Source organism: Gymnoscopelus braueri (genome assembly GCF_963280865.1).
Source record: "Gymnoscopelus braueri genome assembly, chromosome: 6".
NCBI lineage: Eukaryota > Metazoa > Chordata > Actinopteri > Myctophiformes > Myctophidae > Gymnoscopelus > Gymnoscopelus braueri.
In genome coordinates, this window is record NC_137607.1 from 17926390 (window position 1) to 17947346 (window position 20957).

The window sequence follows — 20957 nt, forward strand, 5'->3', positions numbered from 1 at the left end:
TTCACCATTTTACACCCCTGATTTAATTTGACAAAACACTGTGGGATTTAAATTAATTAATGCCGTAGGCCTACTTCAAAATTCTATGTCACACAAAAGTAGCAAAAGTAGCCGATCAAAAAGCTCTAAGAGCTTGTAGATCGGCTACTTGAATCCAGATTTTCTTTTTGCTCTTTTTGAATTGGAATCCTGAAAAGTATGCATTTAGTTTAGCTAACTTTATGAACTTACATACAAATACATTGGACATAAAAAAGACATCAGAATTGTAATATTAGTCATTAAGCTACTAATATAGACTGAAGTAATTAAAGCGGGTCATGGTTGCATGTTTGGAATTGTAACAGCTGAAATCAATAATATATCAGTATTCCGATATATTAACCTGCGGGCCGCATTAAGTGAAGGTGGGGGGCCCCATGTGGCCCACGGGGCCGCCAGTTGCCCCATGTATGACTTACAGGGATTAATGTTGCAGATTGAAAACCACGTTTCCAAATCAAAATCAAAGATTACAAGTTAAGGGGATCATCAGCTGTTTAAAACATCCACATGAAAGCAATTTTGCGGTATCAAAGGCATGAAAAAAAGTGAAATGAGCAGGAACCGGTATGTGGTCTTGTTTATACGACCCCTTCAGCATGGTTAATGGGATTTCCACTAATTAATAGCCCGATGTTTGTTTGATGTTGTCGGAACACTATTGGTGGCACTTTCATGATACGTTCAGCGAGGTCGTTAACTTATATTAGATGGCAGCTATTAACGACATCATTACACACTCTCTATCTCCCATCTTTTCCCTTATCTTTCTTTCTGTCACGGTCTCTCTGTGGGTAAACAACCTCCATTGTTCCTCCGTTACCGTCTTTCTAACCCTGTTCCCTTTTGATTTCAAACAGTCTCTGGAACATAACTACTGTAGCTCAATTAACAAAGTCAACATGTGCCCCTGAGCATTTGACTTCAAGCTGGCATAAACCTGTGCATGTTGATTAGCTCTGTGTAAAGTTTCTTCGATGTCATCATCACAAAGTCTTTGGAGTTCTTAAGTTTGGGATGATTTTCCGTTGCTGATGCCGTGTGCATATCGAGAAGGATCAATGTCATATTACATTAAGCTGGGTAAAAAGCTGGGTAAAAGAAAACTTAAGAAGTAACTTTGAAGTGTATCTGTTTCAACAAGGCAATTAGTGCTTTACATAAAACATTAAGCATTAAGACATCAAGGCACAGAGCATAATGAACACATTATAAAAGGATAGTTGAAGACAACCAAAATGAAAATATAAATAAGTTGAAATAAAACGAAGAGAGTAAACTTACAGTGCAGAAGAATAATGAACATCTAGAAAAAGTGCTCCTCAGAGCTTCTGTTGAGCTTTTTGTTGTGAGCCAGCAATGTTAGGAATTTGCCAATCAGGATGGAATATGAAAAATTGGACAGATCCGTCTTGATCACTTGACTATAGATCATGTGTACCGATTTGCGTGATGTTTGGACATCAATTTGTAGGAGTAATATATACTCTTTTTTTTTTGTGTGCAAAAATCGGCCTCCTGATGGCGCTATAACAGGACAATGTGAAAAGGTTGGCATTTCTTCCACAGCCTAGTGGGAATATGTGTGCAAAGTTTCACGGCAATCGGACGCTGCGTTTATGATTTCAGGTATTTTGTTCAAAACGAGCCACTCCTGCAAACTTTAGATGGCAATCTTAGCCAATCAGGATGGAATATGAAAATTGGACAGATCAGTGTTGATCACATGACTATAGAGATACTGTGTACCGATTTGTGTGATGTTTGGACAACATTTGTAGGAGTAATATAAAGAAAAAATGTTTTGCAAAAATCGCCCTCCTGGTGGCGCTATAAAAGTCTGATGTGAAAAATGCAGGGCAGAGGTTTTTCATTGGCCTCTAGGGAGTGTGCATGCAAAGTTTCACGCAGATCGGTGCAGTTATAGGTAAGAACGCAAATCGGCCTGTTATAGCATCACCATGAGGCTGATTTGAACATTTTCAAGCGGCATTTCTTCCACAGCCTAGTGGGAATGTGTGTGCAAAGTTTCACGGCAATCGGACGCTGCGTTTATGATTTGAGGCATTTTGTTCAAAGCGGACCAATCCTGCAAACTTTGGAAGCCCATGTTAGCCAATCAGGATGGAATATGAAAAAATCTGATAGATCTGTCTTGATCACATGACTATAGAGATACAGTACTGTGTACCGATGTGCGTGATGTTTGGACACATTCTGTAGTAGTAATATCAAAAAATTTGTTTGACAAAAATCGGCCTCCTGGTAGCGCTATAACAGGCCGATCTGAACATTTTGAAGTAGAGGTTCAGCTCTGGCATCCAGGGAGTGTGTGTGCACAGTTTCGCTGCGATTGGGCCAACGGTCCGGGAGATTAGCTGCTCACAGAGAGACAGACGGCAAAGCATAGTCTCGGCCACGCCTTCGGTCTGGCGGAGACAGAAAAACGATATAACAATATAATAAGAGGCAGTAGCAATTGTTTTGCTGCGATTTAAAAGAACTAAGAGTTTTAACAGACATGCCGTTTTCTGGGAGTTTGTTGCGGTGCAAAATGAACGCTGCCTCTCAACGTTTAGTTCCAGTTCTGGGGACAGAAAGCAGACCTCTACCAGACTATACCAGAGATGTCTGGATGATTCATGATGTGGTACAAGATCAGAGATGTATTTTGGCCCTAAAGCATTCAATGCTTTATGAACTATAACAACTAGCAAAGGAGCATACAATAATAGGATTTGTAATCTGCTGGTACCAGTGGCGCGGGAAGGGGGGGGCTATGGGGGCTGCAGCCCCCCTGGTGATGGGAGCAGCCCCCCTGGTGATGAAAAAAAAAAAAAAAAAAAAAAAGTTTTATTTTATTTAATTTTTTATAATATATATATATTTTATGGATCATAGCAGTCTGTTACGGTCATGGATGAACTTCAACCTGGTGTTTACACTGTCTTTCTGCCTTTTTGTGTGGGGAAAAACACAGAAAACCCCCAAAAAAATCGCAAAAAAATCGCGCGGGCGCGAGGAGTCCCCCCCGACGCACAGCCCCCCTAGGTATTAAGGACTTCCCGCGCGCCTGGCTGGTACAATGCTTGCAAATACATATTGTTGAGTATTTCACTGAACGTGGCTGGCAGGGCAGACTTAGTCCTATTTCACAGAATTCTCTTCAGGGAGGTCCTTCAAATAACTCTGAGCCCAAACCAACCATTTTGCACAATGGGTTATTTTGGTATCTGGGATAACCAAGCCCACTACAAAACCCAAGTACTGTGTTTTCAACAGCCTAGCTTGTTGAAACCTTGTTGAGTAAATATGGACTTATGTATTATAGGCTATCATTTTAGAAGGTTTTTGCTACAGTGCATGGATAGATTTTCTTTAACCCGTTTAGACCGGGAAAGAATCTGTGTAATTTTTAGATTTCTTTGGCTATTCAAAAATAGCAGATCTACAAGCTCATAGTGCAGCACCGAGTGCAGCGCTACGAGCTTGTAGATCTGCAATGTTTTTGAAAAATCGTTGCAAATCTTTGAATATATATATTTCTTAAAGCGAACATTTTTTACTCAAATCTTTGCTTCTGGGGGATTCTACAAATGTCTTCTAAATCCTAACAGTTTTTTTTTAAAAACTTACTTTGCTCTAATATCAGTGGTTCTCAAACTTTTGTCATGTCAAGGACCCCCAAAATGTATTTGGCCGCGGACCCCCATCTGAAAATATGTTGTTCGCTTTAAAACGATATACATATTCAAAGATTTTTTTCAAAAATAGCAGATCTACAAGCTCATAGCGCGGCACCGAGTGCCGCGCTATGAGCTTGTAGATCTGCTATTTTTGAATAGCCAAAGAAACAAAAAATGACACTGATGACACGGTCCAAAGTGAAGATCAACAAAGAGTAAGAAATTACATTTCTTTGGCAAAAAAAAAAAAAATAACCTGGCTAAAGACAAAGAAAGGAGTGGCACCGTAGTTCTGGACCTGATTTATCAACACGGGTACGAATGAGGTCAGTTCAGTTTACCTTGAGCGTTGGGGCTGCGATTTACACAGTATATTACATGGACCCACAAAAAGGAGGGCCATGATTCTTTTTTTGCCTTTTTTTTTAGTTTTCCTATCTCCATCTTCCTTATTGAGCTGTCTACACAGTAGTTTGATTTTAATCTTGCTTTCCCCACGGGCCATTTTTTCTGCTTTTCTCCGTAGCAATTTTGTTTTTGTTTTTTATTCTATTTTGAGGTCAAAACAAAGCGATAGAGTGTGTGCCTTCTATCTCACCAGTCACACCACACAGTATCTCTTTCTGCTCAGCTGAGTGTACCGTGGCACAGTTCAACACTATGGAGAATGCAATGCACCATACTGTTTATTTGGCACGGGAGGAGAAGTTAACCCGTTCGATCTCTGTCATTTTAGATTTATTTGGCTATTATCAAAATAGCAGATCTACAAGCTCGTAGCGCGGCACCGAGTGCCGCGCTACGAGCTTGCGGATCTGCTATTTTTTTTTGTCGTGATTTTTTTTTGCAAATCTATGAATATATTCTACAAATGTCTTTTAAAGCCTAACCGTTTTTAAAAAAAACTTATGTTGCTATATCAGTGGTTCCCAAACCTTTTCATGTCAAGGACCCCCCAAAAATGATATGTATTTCGCCGCGGACCCCCATCTCAAAATATTTTGTTCCAGGACCCCCCCCAGAAGCAAAGATTTGAGTGAAAAAAAATCGCTTTTTTTCAAAAATAGCAGATCTGCAAGTTCATAGCGCGGCACTCTGCACTTTTTCAATTAATAAATACAAATGTTGTCCAAACTGTATGATAGAGTATGTTAATACAATATAACTTTTACAATCGGGGTGGTTGTATTTGGTCTCCCTGCTCTTCTATCGAGACATTTAGATCGTGTCAAAGGTCATAGACACAGGATCTGACACGCATTTTGACCTGACGGTCAAGATTCAATTTATCCCCTGAGCAAGCAGGCAGGCTCTGTTAGCTCAATGGTAAAAACATGTAATGCACTTGCACAGGAAACCGGGTGCAAATCCGGGGTAGAAGAGGAAACTATGTAGCTATGGAGTTTCTGCATGCAGTAAAAAGCGTAAACGAGTCCTCTCTGGTTTTATAGATTTAATGGAGTAAATTTGAATCAAATGTATTATATTCCTTCTCCGACACACATAACACACACCTCTCACAAGTCTGCATCTAGTGCAGCAAATAATGATGGTTATGAGACAACATCAGCGCAAGTGGTAACACAGAGATTAGAGTTGGAGCTTAAAATGAAACATTTGCCCTCGGTGGTGCTCTGCAATGCCTGTAAACACAAAGAGGCAAAAAGAATGGCCTTGCAGATGCAAATGAGACACATTTTCGATCTTATTTTATTCATTTTCATTGACTTTCTGCAGTGTGAGATTATTATTATTATTTATGATAGCTTTTGCTTGGAAGTGAAACAGATGGCATTGGCTTTAAAGGGAAGATTAACATATACCAGTATTCTATTTTCAGTATAGTTAGAATGACGGTTCTCTCTGGTGACAGGTTTCCCTAAAAAGAGAGCATGTTCTCTCGTTCCCGTTACACTAATTACACTAAAGATTGGCATCGATATTAGAATTATATATCTCTCTCTCACACACACACTCACACACACACACACACACACACACACACCCCCACACACACACACACACACACACACACACACACACACACACACACACAAGTATATGATACACAATGTTGACGTCAATGTATCATAATGGAATCGCAAGTCATTGCAATTTTTAAAGCTATTGTGCAGTTTTGCTTTGTGCTTCAGCACAGGAAGCCCTTTTTCAGTTCTTCAGCAACAACTCGTCTAATGCATGCGGCACCGAACGATCTGCATGGCTACGTTATAGTGCATTTAATTCGAGAGTGCAGTCATCAGTGTATTATCCACCCGGTTGATTCCCATGATTTGTTATGTGAGGCACACGGCACAATGCACCCCGGAGCCGTCCTATATTGTGTTGTGAAGGATCCTTTGACACCTCACTGCGGATGGACGGACGGCAGGGCCTCTCTCTATTCCCCCGACTGACTGCCTGCCTATCCCTGTCATTGGCTCCTCTCTCCCCTTGGTTCTATGTCGCCCCGGCGCGCACACAGGGGCGCCTGACAGGTAGCTGTGTGCTGCAGCGTATACCTCCTGGCTGCTGCCATGCGCCTCGCTGAGAGGAGCTATACGGGGTGAAATAAACCCACGGCTAACACACTTCCATAACAGCCTTGTTTGTGTGTGTGTGTGTGTGTGTGTGTGTGTGTGTGTGTGTGTGTGTGTGTGTGTGTGTGTGTGTGTGTGTGTGTGTGTAGTACTGTATGTGTGTGTGGCACGCACACATATGTGGATGTTTGTGGATGTGTCTGGCGTTACGCATTTTGCACTTCCTTGACAACAGCTATGGGTGGATTGGGCAGTGGAAACACATTGTGTGTCTGTGTGTCTGTGTGTGTGTGTGTGTGTGTGTGTGTGTGTGTGTGTGTGTGTGTGTGTGTGTGTGTGTGTGTGTGTATTACTATACTTGTGACATTGTGAGGACTAGGGCATTAACGAATAGTGATTTATGGTATTCGAATTATTCGACCCAAAAGTATTCGAATAGTCGATTATTCGGTTTGATTATAAAAAATTATAAAAAAAAATTAAAACAATTTTTTTTTTTTTTTTTTTTTTCAATGGCATTGATGACTCGACTCAAGGAATGCGAGTTGACGTCACACCAGAGCTCACAGCTGCGTGTCTGCTCTAGAAAAGCCACTAAAAAAAAAAATATCTTAAAAATCTTCGAATAATCGAATAGTGGTTTGATAGTCGAATAGTCGGTTTGATATTCGAATATTCGAATATTCGGCTATTCGGTGAATGCCCTAGTGAGGACCGTTTCTCTGGTCCTCCTCACAAGAAAAATATTTATTAGACAGATTTAGAGGTTAGATTTAGGGGGGTTGGAATTAGAGTTAAACACGATTCATACTTATTGTGTGCCAATGCACCGAAAAATTGCCGATCTATAAGCTCACAACGCGTCGCAGCGCGACACGTTGTGAGCTTGTAGATCTGCTATTTTTCGGCTTTAGGTTTACGGTTAGAAAAATGGCGTTCGTAAAATCACTGTCCATTGAAAATGTATGTCCTCACAAGTACAGTAATACAAACCTGTCTCTGTGTGTGTGTGTGTGTGTGTGTGTGTGTGTGTGTGTGTGTGTGTGTGTGTGTGTGTGTGTGTGTGTGTGTGTACTCTGCCTGTGCAACTACCCGAGCTATAACCTGCGGCACCATCCATCCATAACTGTCCATCAGTGAGCGATGGTGAGCACCCTGTGTCGATCAGAGCTAAAGCTCTCTCTCCCTCTCTCTCCCTCTCTCTCTCTCTCTCTCTCTCTCGCCCCTATACCGACTCCTAGTTCCAGCCATCCCCGACGGAAGGAGAAAGAAACACTAATGGCCTCTCGTTACAGAGAAATGCCAACATGAAACAGTCTCTAATGAGCAGTTTTCTGTTTTGTAACGTCTCTCAAGGGCTTGTTGTTATTGGCAGGAAATTGATTGGCAGCAGGCCAGGACCCATGGGGGCCACACTAGTGATATCCTACAACAAAGTTTTTAGTGTTGCAAGCAAAGGCAAAAGCTTTTGGAGTTTGTTGGTTTATTGCAGTATGTATGTTTATAATGTGTCTGTGTGTCTGTGTGTGTGTGTGTGTGTGTGTGTGTGTGTGTGTGTGTGTGTGTGTGTGTGTGTGTGTGTGTGTGTGTTACAAAACCCAAACGTCCTGTTTGCTCCAGTAACAGTGTCTTAAAGCCTCCTTTCTCTTTGTTAAAAACACACACACACTAAAACTCAAACGTGTAAAACATTTTCCATGGACTGACCTCCTGCCCTGGTCTGCGGTCCTTTAGCTCCATATAGCCTTATTCTCTGTCCGGTGAAACCCTCCGTTGCTTATATTACCAGCTGTGTTTGAACAGGGCTAATCTATGCATCAAGCAGCAGAGCACATTTTGTTCTGTAGATAAAGGCAGCTGGCATGCTCCAAGGCTTTATTTCAAACAAACTTCCGATGATATGGCCCTTCCCCTCAAAAAGGCAGCTCTGGCAAGAAGCAGCATGCAGGCCTCCTCCGTCCATGATTGCAAGCCCGTCCAAACTGCGCCGTCTTATGAAAACGTGGCTAAAAAATGAGGAGAGATTGCGCCATTATTTAACCCATTCAAACCGGGAACGCATCTGTGTCACTTTAGATTTCTTTGGGCTATTAGAAAAATAGCAGATCTGCAAGCTCATAGCGCGGCACCGAGTGCCGCGCTATGAGCTTGCAGATCTGCTATTTTTTTTGAAAAAATAAGGCGTGAAAATGTGTGCAATCTTTGCTCCTGCGGGGGTCCCTGGAACAAAATATTTTCAGATGGGGGTCCGCGGCTAAATACTTATCATTTTGGGGGTCCTTGACATGAAAAAGTTTGAGAACCACTGATAAAAATAGCAGCATATGTTTTAGCAAAGCTTTTAGTTGATTGATTGATTGATTGATTGATTGATTGACATTTTTATTAGGCATATTTTAGACATATTAGACATATTCTAATAATGTAAAACATCACAGTTACATTCATAATACTTTTGTCTAAAAGGTCCGTCCAAAAAAGTCCTTGCGGACTTGTTTCCGTTGGGGTCCTTGGTATTTACAAATGTAGTTACAAATGTTCGCTTTAAAAGAATATGTATATTCAAAGATTTGCACAAATTAGCAGATCTACAAGCTCGTAGCGCGGCACTCGGTGCCGCGCTATGAGCTTGTAGATCAGCTAAAGAATCGCCTAAAGAAATCAAAAAATGACATTCTTTCCCGGGGTCTAAATGGGTTAAAATCGGTAGAGAAAGACGATGTTCTTTTTTCACAATGGTGTGAAAGCAATTTTCAGAGCTGGAGTTTCAAACGGCATGATGCCATTCATCTGGTTAGAGAATAGCCCACAAGCTTTCGCATAGAGGTCATGCAGACATCATATTTCCCTGCCTGGCATGGAGCAAATGTGAATATAAGCCTCCTCGTGTGAGGGAAGCCGTGGGTTGTCCACATTTAAATAGCAACAATAGGCCAATCGTCTCTCTGAATAGGTGCGAAACAACTCTCCTAATAGGGTTTCCACGCTCATGAAATCACTGGAAATCATTCGAAATTAGAAAAAAGTTTTGGAAAAGAGTTGTAATTAATCAAATGTTTGGACAATGTGTGGCTATGCACAGTTTTTGGCTATTGTTTTTGGCCCAAAACATGTCTAACATTACCCAATATGTTCACTCGATTATAAATCAATCAGTGGGGATGCTAAAGTTTGCCCCGGGATAGGTGATGTAGCAAAAATGTGGCGCGGAATATGGAATGGAATTCTCTGAGTCTACTGCATGTGTAGTAGAGATGCGCAGTTTTTCGCGTGTACACATTCATTATCCAACGGCCATCTAACCGCATTAATTATATCATCCTATGTATACTGTAGATCCGCACCAACCGCATCATCATGTCAAATAATTATTATTTTCCTGACGTTAGTTTTCTTATAAACAATGTACTCACCACTGTCGCGATGCAGTTTATTGTTTATTTTAGATCCCCATTAGTGACTGCCTCAGCAGTGACTATTCTTCCTGGGGTCAAACAGTACAATATATACATATATAAATATATATATATATAAATACAGTGCAATTAAAAAATATACAAGCACAAATAAAATAATTAAAGAACCAATACAATTCCCATGGTGGACTATGCATGGCAGGGGCGTCTTCTTCCCTGAGCCAGGCCTAAACCTGACCGCATACCAAAAGTACATACAAAATCAAGATTTTTTAACATCCATCCTCCTATTCGACAAGCTCTGTAGCGGTGGTGAGGCCATCTGTTCTGCCCGGTTCTCCTCAGTGGCTGGAGCAATTGATCTGAATTTGCACACAGCCATTGACCATGTGCACGGAACAGCGAAGCCCGTTTTTTGATTTCACCAAATGTCAGCTGTTTATTAGCGTTTTTGTGTTCGCTGGCTCCCGGGTTGCCAGATCATGTGCGCATATCCCCCCCACGGGTATGGACTAGTTAGTATAACAATAATCAGAAACAACACATTAGAATGAATTTAAACAAACATAGGTCAAAAGAAAATACATGAACCAGGCATAACTCATAACGAATATAGTAAACATTAGATAAACTTCAGACAAACATTAGACACAATCTAAAACAATCTCTTTCCGCATCACATCTCTTCTCAGTCTATTTTTTAAAACCAACTCTGCTGGTGATCAATACTAAATTTGTGGAAGTCTATTCCAGTATGTGATTGCCCTGTGTTTAAGCTGGGTGAAAGCACCTCTCAGGGCTTGCCTGGTGCCCATAGTTATGACTTTCACTTGCAAGCAACAGCTGAGAAGAGAGATAAGCAGGTTTAGATGTTTTTAAAAAACAGAATCAAGCTACAAGCTAGTCTCTCACCAACTCTCATCCATGACAATTCATTATGCATGATTTCAATACCGATCCTAAATGAGCAATGCAGAGCTAGTCTCGCAGCTCTATTTTGGGTTAGATGGATTTGATTTAGTTCTTGTTTAGAAGCATTTGACCAGATTGCTGGGCAATAGTCAAGATGTGACAAGACAAGGGATTGTATCACTTGCTTAGGTTGTGTTAAAAAAGAGGCACTACCTCTTATGATTGAAATACTTCTGCTCATTTGTATTACTATGTTATTAATGTGAGTGGCCCAAGAACGTCTTTCATCCATTGTAACCCCCAGCAATCTGGCCTCCTTAACTTGTTCAATACAAACTCCATGACAAGAAACATTTAATCTGTGTTCCTTTCTCTGAGCATGATTTCAGCAAATAACAAGGAATTTGGTCTGTGTAGTGACTGCATGTATACAATCAATATCCATGGTAACAGCAAGCCCTCCATCTTCATTCAATTACTTTCACTTTTTGTTGCCATGTCTGCTTTTTAGACTTATTTGGCACTTGTTTTGGGCTTGTTTTCATAGACCTGGCTGCTTATTTCTCTCTCAAAATCTGGCAACACAGACTGTGGTACACTGTTGTTGTTTGTAAATGGAAAGACCCCTTGCCGGAAAAGCAACGTGCAGTAGGCGACTAATTTGTGCCTGATGTAAAATGACGTAATATTAAAATACTACAAACGCACGCACTGCAAGATTTTGTGCTTTTTAAAAGCTATAATAGGCCTATAGATAGATATCATTAACTTAATTCCCGCATTATTTCACCCACGGTTTACCCAATATTAATTAATAATTATGCGGTTATCCGTAGCAACCGTTGCTAAAACCGCGATCAGCGCACCTCTAATGTGTAGACACAAAGGTATACCATAATGTATTCTATGCTTAATTTCTTTGCTAACCCTAACCCAACCTACAAATGTTTCCCTTTCTTTGCCAATGGGTTGCCAGATTGCACTAAACCTATAACCCTTGAGGCATTGCACACTGAAGTAAGAGTCTTTAGTGACTTATTGTGCCATATGATCGCTATTGGCCAGGAAATGGGATAAAATCTTTTGGAAGCGTTATGGTAAATTAATTGCAAAACAATGCGTGGCAACTCTGTGATAAACAGGATTTAGACGTTAATCAGCTCTCCTTTTCCTGCTCTTGTCTTTTTTCTTATAATGAAGAGGCCCTGCCTCAGGAACTGTAGCAACAACACTATAGCAGCTGTTGTTGTGGCTGTGGCTGGGACACATATAGCTTCAGTTGCTGCTGATGTTAACACTTGTTTTATATCCAGAGATTTGAACTCACAAGTCCTTTTTCCATTCCTAATAGAGAGATGACGTGACTGACTGACTGACACGGCAAAATCCTTCATAATTCCTAACACTGCTGCCTCCAGTGTAATAACACTGTTGGTGTATTATTACGGAGGGAACCAAACTCTCTTTCGATAATCACCCTATTAACCGTCTTCTTTTCCAAACACAGCGTTACACAGTGTTATCCTGCAGAGCAGATCAATTCATTCAGACAGGCTAAAGCCTGCGTTGTTTATTCTTCATTGTACGACAGTGTCGCACTCGCACACCGGAAATGGAGACTCTACAAGCTCACAACGCATCACACATTGTGAGTTTGGAGATCTACTATTTTAGGTGTGTGACATGTTCGTACGATGGAGATTTCTTTTTTTTTTACATGAATTAGTGTCAGGACATTGTGTTGATTTTCTTCATGACAAAAAACGATCAAATACTGGCTTCCACATTTTTTTAAATCATTTACATATTATAATAAATGTTTGATGTGGAAAGATTATACAAGATTTTTGTTTTGCCTATAATTAAATGAATGTGGCCATGTTCCCTCAACTGATGCTGGTCACATAATTGTACCATCTGTGCAATGATGCCTATTTCTATGATAATTATATTAGAGTTTAATCTGATTTTATGAGAGAATTTATTGTCCTAGTATCTATGCTTTACATTTGCATACATGTCCATTTGTAATGTCCACATGCTTGCTTAACCAGATTAAAACCAGGAAAGCATCTGTGTCATTTTAGATTTGAACCACTTTAACTAAAGAGGAGCTAGTACCAGTTTCCCTGTAGACAGACGACCCCCCCCTCCTCTTTTTTGTACATATTTTTTATTTCCTCATGCTTTTTTTGTATATAATTTTTATTTTTCCATGCCCCCCCCCCCCCCCCTTTTGTACATTTTTTTTTATTTTTTCATGCTTTTTTTGTACATAGTGGTATTTTTTCTGTATTATCTGTATTTTCATGTTGATTTTTGAAATGTTTGGTTGCTACTATTATGTCTATGAAATTAATTCAAGGACCCCAACGGAAACAAGTCCGCAAGGACTTTTTTGGCCGGACCTTTTAGTCAAAAGCATTATAAATGTAACTGTGTTGTTTTACATTATTTTGCCTAATACAAATTTCAATCAATTTCAAACCATTATTGTCTCCGCCAATCTCAGCGAAACTGTGCACACACACTCCCTGGATGCCAGAGCAGAACCTCTGCCCCGAATTGGTAATGTGTAATATTTCACATTGGCCTGTTATAGCACCACCAGGAGGTAGCACATCGGTACACAGTGTCTCTATTCATAGGGGTTTTTCATATTTTTCATATTCCATCCTGATTGGCTAAGATTGGCTTCCAAAGTTGGCAGGAGTGCTACGTTTTGAACAAAATGCCTCAAATAATGAACGCAGTGTGAGATTTCTGTGAAATTTTGCACCAGGCCGAGGAAGAAATGCCACTTTTGATTTTCAAATCAGCCTCATGGTGGCGCTATAACAGGCCGATTCGCATTTTTACCTCTAACTGCACCAATTAGCGTAAAACCTTTTATGACCTAGAGATCAAGGAAAAACCTTTGCCCTGCATGTTTCACATCTACCTCTTATAGCGCCACTAGGAGGCCGACTGATTTTATCCAAATTTCACATGAAAAAAAATCCTCAAAGATTCTACCTCAAAATTTCGAAAAAAATCAACACACGACGGTATGCTTTGGAAAAGGGTTGGCACTTGGCAGTAATGTTAAGTATACTGTGAGTTGTAGTCAATGAACTAAACATGCCAGACCACCTGGATGGCCTTATTTTCTTTTTTAAATATATTTTTGGGGCCTTTTTTGCCTGTATTTATAGTGTATAGTAGAGATAAACAGGAAAGATCATAGCGAACGGGACTCGAACCTGCTCTGTGCTGTCAGGCGACATTATAGCCTACTCCTCGGAGCACAGGTCTCCGCCAGGTCTGGTGCGTTATTGTGGGCCAGCAATGTTCGGAAATCAGTTATTATAGAGGTGAGTGGAATCTGTCGAAGTTGAGGGATTAATGTTGATGAAGTTATTGCACAGACATGCAAACTTTAGATGCCAATCGTAGCCAATCAGGATGGAATATAAAACATCGGATAGATCCGTCTTAATCACATGACTGTAGAGATAATGTGTACTGATTTGCATTTGGATAAAATGTGTAGGAGTAGTATCAGAAATTGTGTTTTGCAAAAATCAGCCAGGGGGGCACTATTATAGGCCAATGTGAAAAGGGTGGCATTTCTTCCTCGGCCTAGTGGGAATGTGTGTGCAAGTTTCACGGGAATCGGACGCTGCGTTCATGATTTGAGGCATTTTCAAAACGAGGCACTCCTGCAAAACTTTAGATGGCAAACTTAGTCAATCAAGGTGGAATATGAACAATCGGACGGATCCCTCTTGATCACATGACTATAGAGATAATGTGTACCGATTTGTCTGATGTTTGGACAAAATCTGTAGGACTAATATCAGAAAATGTTTCTTGCAAAAATCTGCCTCCTGGTGGTGCTACAGGCCAATGTGAAAAATGCAACGCATAGGTTTTTCTTTGTCCTCTAGGGAGTGTGCATGTAAAGTTTCATACCGATCGGTCCAGTTATAGGTAACGGCGCAAATCGGTCTGTTATTGCGCCACCATGAGGCTGGTTCGAAAAATGTAGGGTAGCATTTCTTCATTTATTTCACGGCAATCGCACACTTTGTCCATGATTTGAGGCATTTTGTTCAAAAGATCCTGCCAATCTTAGCCAATCAATATGGAATACGAATTAGGACAGATCAGTCTTGATCACATGACTAAAGAGATAATGTGTACCGATTTGCGTGATGTTTGGACAAAATCTGTAGGGTAATGTCCAAAAATGTATTTTGCAATAATTGGCTTGCTGGTGGCGCTACAACAGGCCGATGTGAAAAATGTGGGCGACTGGTTCTGCTCTGGCCCCGCAGTTTCACACCGATCAGTAACATAGTCTCGACCACACACACACACACACACACACACACACACACACACACACACACACACACACACACACACACACACACACACACACACACACACACACACACACACACACACACACACACACACACAGCATCCACTATCCTAGTTGTCTCCTCCTTATAATTAGTCTCCCGCAACCAGATGATCAGAGATCTCCGCCTACATCTACATGAATGGGCTAAAACTGGGTGGAAACATTTCGGAAATGTAAATAAATAACAGCATTGCAGAATCAATGCAAAGTCTTAAAGGCTGTCCTTCATATTGGGACAGCTATGTTTCCTTTTTAGTTTAGCCGCAGCGTACTCTCTCCCCCGCCCTTTCGAAAGGCCTTTGAAAGTTCCATCAATAGAGGTCTTTATCTCTGCGTTGTATTGAATGGAGACTGACCCAGAACTGTCTTTGGAGACAATCTCCATTTATTCTGACAAGAAATAACATAAAATACGTCTCCAGGTTAGTTCGGTTTGTAGTGCAAGGACTCCTCTCTGAACAAAGTTAAACAAACACCGTATAAATCATTTGCAAGTACAATTCTTATTTTATTATACAGAGAAGTTAACAAAAGACACCCACCTCGTTCCAACACGGAAATACACAAGGAAGGTGGAGGTGGGGCAGGATATTTATATGGGGGACGGAAGGAGGGGACATAAAGGAGCTGTGACAGCTAATGCACTATGTATTCTTATACACATGAACCATGGAGAATTAAGTCAGGCAGAAGCACTTATTTGTATCACATTTTGTGTAATCATATAACACTTATAATTAACACTGTTACAGAGGGACAATAATAACCTGCTGCGCTGAACACCCGCTCATATTCAGTGCTGGTGGCACTTATTGCCATGCCATATTCTGGCAACCTTTGCACGTAGTGGGTATCAGGACTACTGTAGTTGTCTGGGCCACCAAGCAAGTCGAGGATCTAAATGAGAGATCAGGGCCTCCTGGTCAACTCTGTGTCAGCACAGAGTCTCTCTGTGGGCGTTGACTGGGTCTGGTCTCTTTTTATTTCTGAGGAGGTGTGGCAGTTTCATTTTCTTGTCTCCTCCATCTGTTGACACAATGGGTGGCTGGCTGCGCAGTTCCATCATCCTGCGCAGGGATTTCTATTATCTCCTCTGAGAGCGCATCTCTCAGTTCCTCTCACTGGGTGTGTTGTTCTTGTACCAGGGATAAAAAAAGAGGCCTTTTCCATTAGAGGATACACTGTATTTCTTCTCTAAGACCTCGGTAATGTACCATTTCTGGGCTGGCAGCAGCAGCTCCGTTGTTAAATGGTCTAAGACCGCCCGGTTTGACGCAGTGACCATTTCATTCTCCTCACAGATGACAATGCGTCTTTGATGTCTTGAACTGGTACAGTAGCCTCTGACAGATTCAAATTATATATGAATGAATGGCAGGAGCTTGCTCCAAAACTCCTTCCATCGTCTTTTGCTTCCTACCCGATCTGGTAGGGTAATCCTGTGAATTAAAATACAATGAGTGGGCTATATGGATTTGTCGTTAAAATATAATAAGATACATTTAACTTACTGTTGAATATAATTAAACAGTTTGAAAATCATAACTATCTCATGTACATTATTTTGCATTATTTTCCATTTAATATCAGCTTTTTAAATGATTAATATAGAAATATATATTCAAATAAACCGAAGCATTGGATTTAAAAACGACAATGGCTGTGCTATTTAACACACCAGAACTAAGCCTTTTGGGGGCATTCACATGGCTTATGCCACGCGTTTCTGATGTCAATGCATTGGTGACCGCCAGGTGCCATGATTGTGCCATGTGGGCAGAGCAGATTAGCAAATGCCAGCCCAATTCCTGTAGGGCTACAATGATGTTAGCCCCATTATCGGTAGTAATACAACACTGTCTGCTCTCATTATTGACCAGATATTCCTCTGTGGTTTTTCTGGTGTGAAAACCGTCTCCAAAGCAGTTCCCAGTTGGGAGTGTGGCAGTGCAAAATGAAGCTCAAGTAGGGCATCATATTTACACTGGACCACATGTAGAAAAATGGTCCACTTATTTGATCTTCTTGCCTACGTTTTTTCTAACTTTCAAGTGCATTTCTGGAATGGCTGTTTCACGAAAAATAGGTTGTGCCCGGCAGTTCATGTACTGCTTGTTGAAGGACTGAATAATGGCTCAAAATTGATGGCTTGTTGTAAGTGCTTGCCACTTTTTTTTGCTGGACTGTTAGCGTTTAGTCACTCTGGCAAGTGTCTCGGAGACTCTTAACTGACGTAATGCTGAGCTGGTGCTATACCTCCCGAGTTAGAATGGTGGGTGCCTTTCATTGCATCGTATAAGTGGTCCTAAGATGCGATGCTATAGATGTGTCATGTTTCCTGTTTGTATGTGTGCGCGCATACATACAAATGTACACAATTTGTGAAAGCTGTTTTGCCTTTTATACTGTGCGTTTAAGTGATTTGCTTTGCTCTGCTTGTCCTATAATGTTGTGTGTGTGTGTGTGTGTGTGTGTGTGTGCGTGTGCGTGTGTGTAACATTGCAGGGAGTTTGGCCGCTGGAAGGTGAACAGCCTGGCCCTAGAGAGACAGGAGAACAATGGCATTGCCCTGCCACTGGACCCCGAGTTTCTCCAGACCATCAGACAGCTGGGCAGGAGGCCCAGTCTCATCGCCATCACCGATAGTATTATCAGGAAATACGGAACCCACTTCCTGCTCTCTGCCACTCTGGGGGGTAAATAAAGAACAGTGGATTTGAACTCATTACTTACTATCGACTTTACTCAGCTTGAAGCGAGACGGAAAGACGAAGGGAAAGTTCTAGCAAGAGGCTGGAGCTGGGAGACTAGGAGTAATGAAAGAGTTAGAATGCATTAGATGCATAGAATGTGAAATCAAAACTGGTTTAGTTTATGATTGAATTTAGAGGACCTTGGGGCGAAACAGCCAACCTAACAGTGCAGGCCAGGCACTATTACCTACCCCAGTGGATCTCAAACGTTTTTTATGTCAAGGACCCCCAAAATGATGTATTTGGCTGCGGACACCCCTTCTGAAAATATTTTGTACCAGGGACCTGCATACAAGATTTGTGTTGTTAAAATGTTTCAAATATAAGGCTACTTTTTTAAGTAGCAGATGTGTATAGGGTTAAAGTGGTTAAACTGATTTTGATGCTATATTAACTAATTATGCTGGGGACCCCCTGGAACCCCCTCAGGAACCCCTGGGGGATCCAAAGACCCCTCTTTGAGAAACACTGACCTACCAATATTAGTGCTCAAGGCTTTCCTTTTTTGTCTGTGTGCCTGTTTTTGTATATGGACTATGTGTGGCAGTGGTGTAAAGTAACTAAGTACATTTACTCAAGTGCTGTACTTAAGTACAATTTTTAGGTATTTTTACTTTACTGGAGTATTTCAAATAATCAGTATTCAGTAATTCAATCATTTTACTTCTACTCCACTACAATTATTCAAAATTCTTAGTTACATAATTACTTTGGAGATTTTTATTATCATTACAGAACATACATTACCCACTCCAGCCCTATATTTCGGCCATTTGAAAATAGCAGATCTACAAGCTCTGCGTCGCAGCATTGTGAGCTTGTAGATCTGCTATTTTCAAAAGATTTTTTACATTTCATACATTTGAAAACTTGTGAAACGGGACATTCTGCATAATGGGTACTTTCTACTTTTGGCACTTAAAGTACATTTTGATACCAATACTTTTGTATTTTACTCAAGCCCATTTTTAATTCCGGACTTTTATTATTTAATTTTTTATTAGAGTATATTTCTACATTGCAGTATTGATACTTTTACCTAGGTGAAAAATGTGAGTACTTTTCTCTACCACTGTGTGTGTGGCGTTTACAGGGGAAGAGTCATTAATGATCTTCGTGGACAAGCGGAGGTTGAGTAGGACGGCTGAAGTGACTGAAGCCAATGGAACAGCTGTGACTCTGGAGGCTCTGCACCAGCTGGCCGCCTCCTACTTCATTGACAGAGAGGGCACCCTGCGCAAGCTGCACCACATCCAGATCGCCTCCACCGCCATTAAGGTACAGTGCAGCACCTCCCTCTCTCTCTCTCTCTTTCAGTCTGTCTGTCTGTCTGTAGTGCAGTCATTGGCAAAAGCTTAAAGAGGTGCATGGTGCCATGGTTTTGCACTTTTTCTGTTTTTCATGTGTCTATGAGGTTGATAGAACTTCATTAAGGTGAGAACCAGGTATACTTAATGAACTGGAGGCGTGTCCACATAAAAGGTAACAATTTCTGTACATTTTTTTGAAAAATCCTTCCTCCTAGTATAACCATAATACCTGATGATTATGTTTTTAGGGGGGGGGGGGGGGGGGGTGGATCACTGAAAATCACGGCACCCCGTCTTTAAAGGGCAAGACCACTTTGGTAGAGGTGTGGGTTGTGTAGTTACCTTGCCATGATGCAACTCCAAAGGTGGACAAGAAATCAAAAATAATTGCTCCATTGATTGGATATTGAGAATTCAAAATATGCTCCTCATCAGCATGCTATCAATGCATTGAATGGGACATTATCACGTTGAATCAGACCATTGAATGGGAGAAGTAGGCGACATACTGACCTACCCACGATTTATCAAACCATTCACTGGGTGTAATCAAGAGATACTGACCTAGCGACGGAGATGACTTGCATAACCTCTTTTCTTTTTCTTTTTTTTGGACCATGACGGATGCCCTTCATGCAAAACTGCCTGAAAAGTACCTTGCTGCATAGCCTTAGCTTAAACAAGAATGTGTGTCACTGTAGATGGCCTGATAAGCTCCAATTTTAATCGGATCATTACAGTTTGAAAATGCTATATTTGACCAGATTTTAACAATTAGTTCAAAGTCAATTTTAGTTTAGCTAAGGCTAATTGCAAAAGGCGTTGGACAGGGCACCTGTGGGACACCTGATGGGAGCTTTATGATCGGTTCATTGGACGTGGAGTTTGCTGATGTCTGCAATCTCCCTGTTTAGCCACGCCCGCTTAAACTCCATAACAGAAAAATCAGAATTATCATGGCACGCAATGAGCATGAGACACACGCAAATGAAAGTCTTCGCACGCTTTCCCGATACACATCTTATTTCTCACACTGTCAAGTCATGCCGGGGGAGGGGGGGGGGACTTGCTTCAACTCATGCATCGAGACATCCACTTAAAAAAGTTGCCAGTAGCTGCCGGTATTTGAGCGACACAGAGAGTGAAATTCAAATTAGCCTATTGTTCCTGCAGGATCCTAACGTTGAATAGCGAAGATGAAAAGCAGAAACGAAGTGCGTCTATCTCCCTGTTGAGAGAGTTTTCAGTTGCAATAGTGTTTATGCACCGTTGATCATTTATGTCCCCAGACGTTGCCAACAGGATCAACATAGAATTAACATTCTAATGTTAATTCATTTGTGTTCTTCTACACATCCAAAACATCAGCTGTACTCGCTTGAGATTCCCATGTCCTGTCAAGTTCATAACAACAGTTTTTAGTTTTTTTAATCCATTGAGACCGGGAAAGTATCATTTTTAGATTTCTTTGGGACAAAATATTCACGATTTTTCAAAAACAGATATACAAGCTATACATATCATTTTGGGGGTCCAGAAATTATGTTTTTTGCCACCGACCCCATCAAAATATTTTGTTCCAGGGATCCCCGAGAAGCAAAGATTTGAGTTAAAAATGTTGCTTAAAAAAGATATGTATTCAAAGATTTAAACACATGTTTTTCAAAAATAGCAGATCTACAAGCTCGTAGCGCGGCACTCGGTGCCGCGCTACGAGCTTGTAGATCTGATATTTTTTAATATAATGATAAAATAATGGTTATAGCTAAAAAAATCTAAAATGACACAATATGCGTTCCGGGATTGAATGGGTTAAAGCGACACAAACTCCTTAACACTGAGCATTTTAATAGTGTAACTATTACTTCTCATCTTGCACAGTCCACC

At 40.9% G+C, this 20957-nt stretch overlaps 1 protein-coding gene across 1 annotated transcript in view; it reads left to right on the plus strand.

Moving 5' to 3' along the window:
• Window positions 1-20957, plus strand: part of brinp3a.1 (bone morphogenetic protein/retinoic acid inducible neural-specific 3a, tandem duplicate 1) — a gene marked incomplete at its 5' end in the record, with an annotated part of 79451 nt that overhangs the window by 15648 nt on the left and 42846 nt on the right. Inside the window, 2 exons of the mRNA XM_080430337.1 lie at window positions 17513-17703; window positions 18854-19038. Of these exons, the coding sequence (XP_080286463.1) occupies window positions 17513-17703; window positions 18854-19038 (376 nt within the window). The remainder of the gene's footprint in view (window positions 1-17512; window positions 17704-18853; window positions 19039-20957) is intronic.